We start from the raw sequence: 1136 nt of genomic DNA on the forward strand, positions 1-1136 counted from the left end.
ACCGGTCTCTCGATAATCAGCAATTCATCCTTTTCCACAGGTTTACAGCATAACATACTCGAATACTCCGAAATCGGCTTCACATCCATATCTAAAAATCAAAACCATCATTCTCACTCACCAATCCATTCATTCAAACACTTTACCTTCTTCTTCACATCTCTCGTTCTATGCATCAACTTCACATCTCATTTCAACAGTTGGATTCGTTTCATAACATTCTTCATTCCTCTCAAATACATCTCCTCATTCTCTGTCTTCGCCTCCTGTTTCTCTCCTTCTACACAACACTTCAACAGAAGCATCTGATCCTTGGTAGCCACACCCACAATCCGTCTCTCTGGCATCACAAACACACTCATTAACACATTCACACTACGAGCCAAATTGTAAGGAATAAGCCAAGTGATGAGATTCCATTCCTGATTAGTACAATGTCTGTCAAGGTCCCAACTAGAATGAGAGGAGAAGAGAAAGAGTACGCGATGAGAGAGTTATCAGAGAGAGAAGCAATGAGAGTATGAGTAGAAGGGACATCTGGATGACAAGTGGAATGAGCTGTGAGATGGAATGGATCCGAAGTATGAAGAATATAGAGAGATGTGATGGAATGAGAAGGAGATGGAAGAAGTGTGGAATGAATGGCATCATTCTTCATATCCATTTGAACATGAAGAAGCCCTCGATTCATCGTTGTCACTACGACCTGGATCGATTCATTGGCTACATTCACTTGATCCATCAAGACAGAAGTCACAGGCCACTGGATCTCTTCTGAGAGATCATGATAAATGCTTCCATTGATCTCCTCTTCACCATCAGATGAATAGACAGAAACAGAACCAGTAGCAGTCATTCCCACAATACACACTTCATCACCCATCTCCACCAAATGTGCTGATATCCAGGTTCCTGAAGACAATTCTGAAGGTAATTCCACAGACTCACACTAGCAATGACCTCTCATCAAAGACATTACACTCAGAGTTGTCTCATCAAATCGGAATAGTTTCACTCCCAGCATATCTCGAATCAGTAACAGACATGAATCATTCTGTTCCAACAGAGATACAGAAGCCACATTCCTCCCTCCTTGTATGTTCAATCCTATTTTCACATTCCTCATCTTTCTCTCT

The 1136-nt window shown here is 41.5% G+C and overlaps 1 protein-coding gene across 1 annotated transcript; it reads right to left on the reverse strand.

Annotated features, from left to right (window-relative positions):
* Window positions 1-42: 42 nt before the first annotated feature.
* JH06_5704 (hypothetical protein) lies at window positions 43-883 on the reverse strand (the record flags this gene model as incomplete). The annotated part of the gene is made up of 4 exons (XM_014669189.1): window positions 43-91; window positions 118-168; window positions 199-453; window positions 483-883. 4 exons carry the CDS (start codon window positions 881-883, stop codon window positions 43-45), a joined length of 756 nt encoding a protein of 251 aa, XP_014524675.1.
* Between the last annotated feature and the right edge of the window lie 253 nt (window positions 884-1136).

The sequence above is a fragment of the Blastocystis sp. subtype 4 genome (genome assembly GCF_000743755.1).
Source record: "Blastocystis sp. subtype 4 strain WR1 chromosome Unknown seqid_0940, whole genome shotgun sequence".
NCBI classification, from domain to species: domain Eukaryota; class Bigyra; order Opalinata; family Blastocystidae; genus Blastocystis; species Blastocystis sp. subtype 4.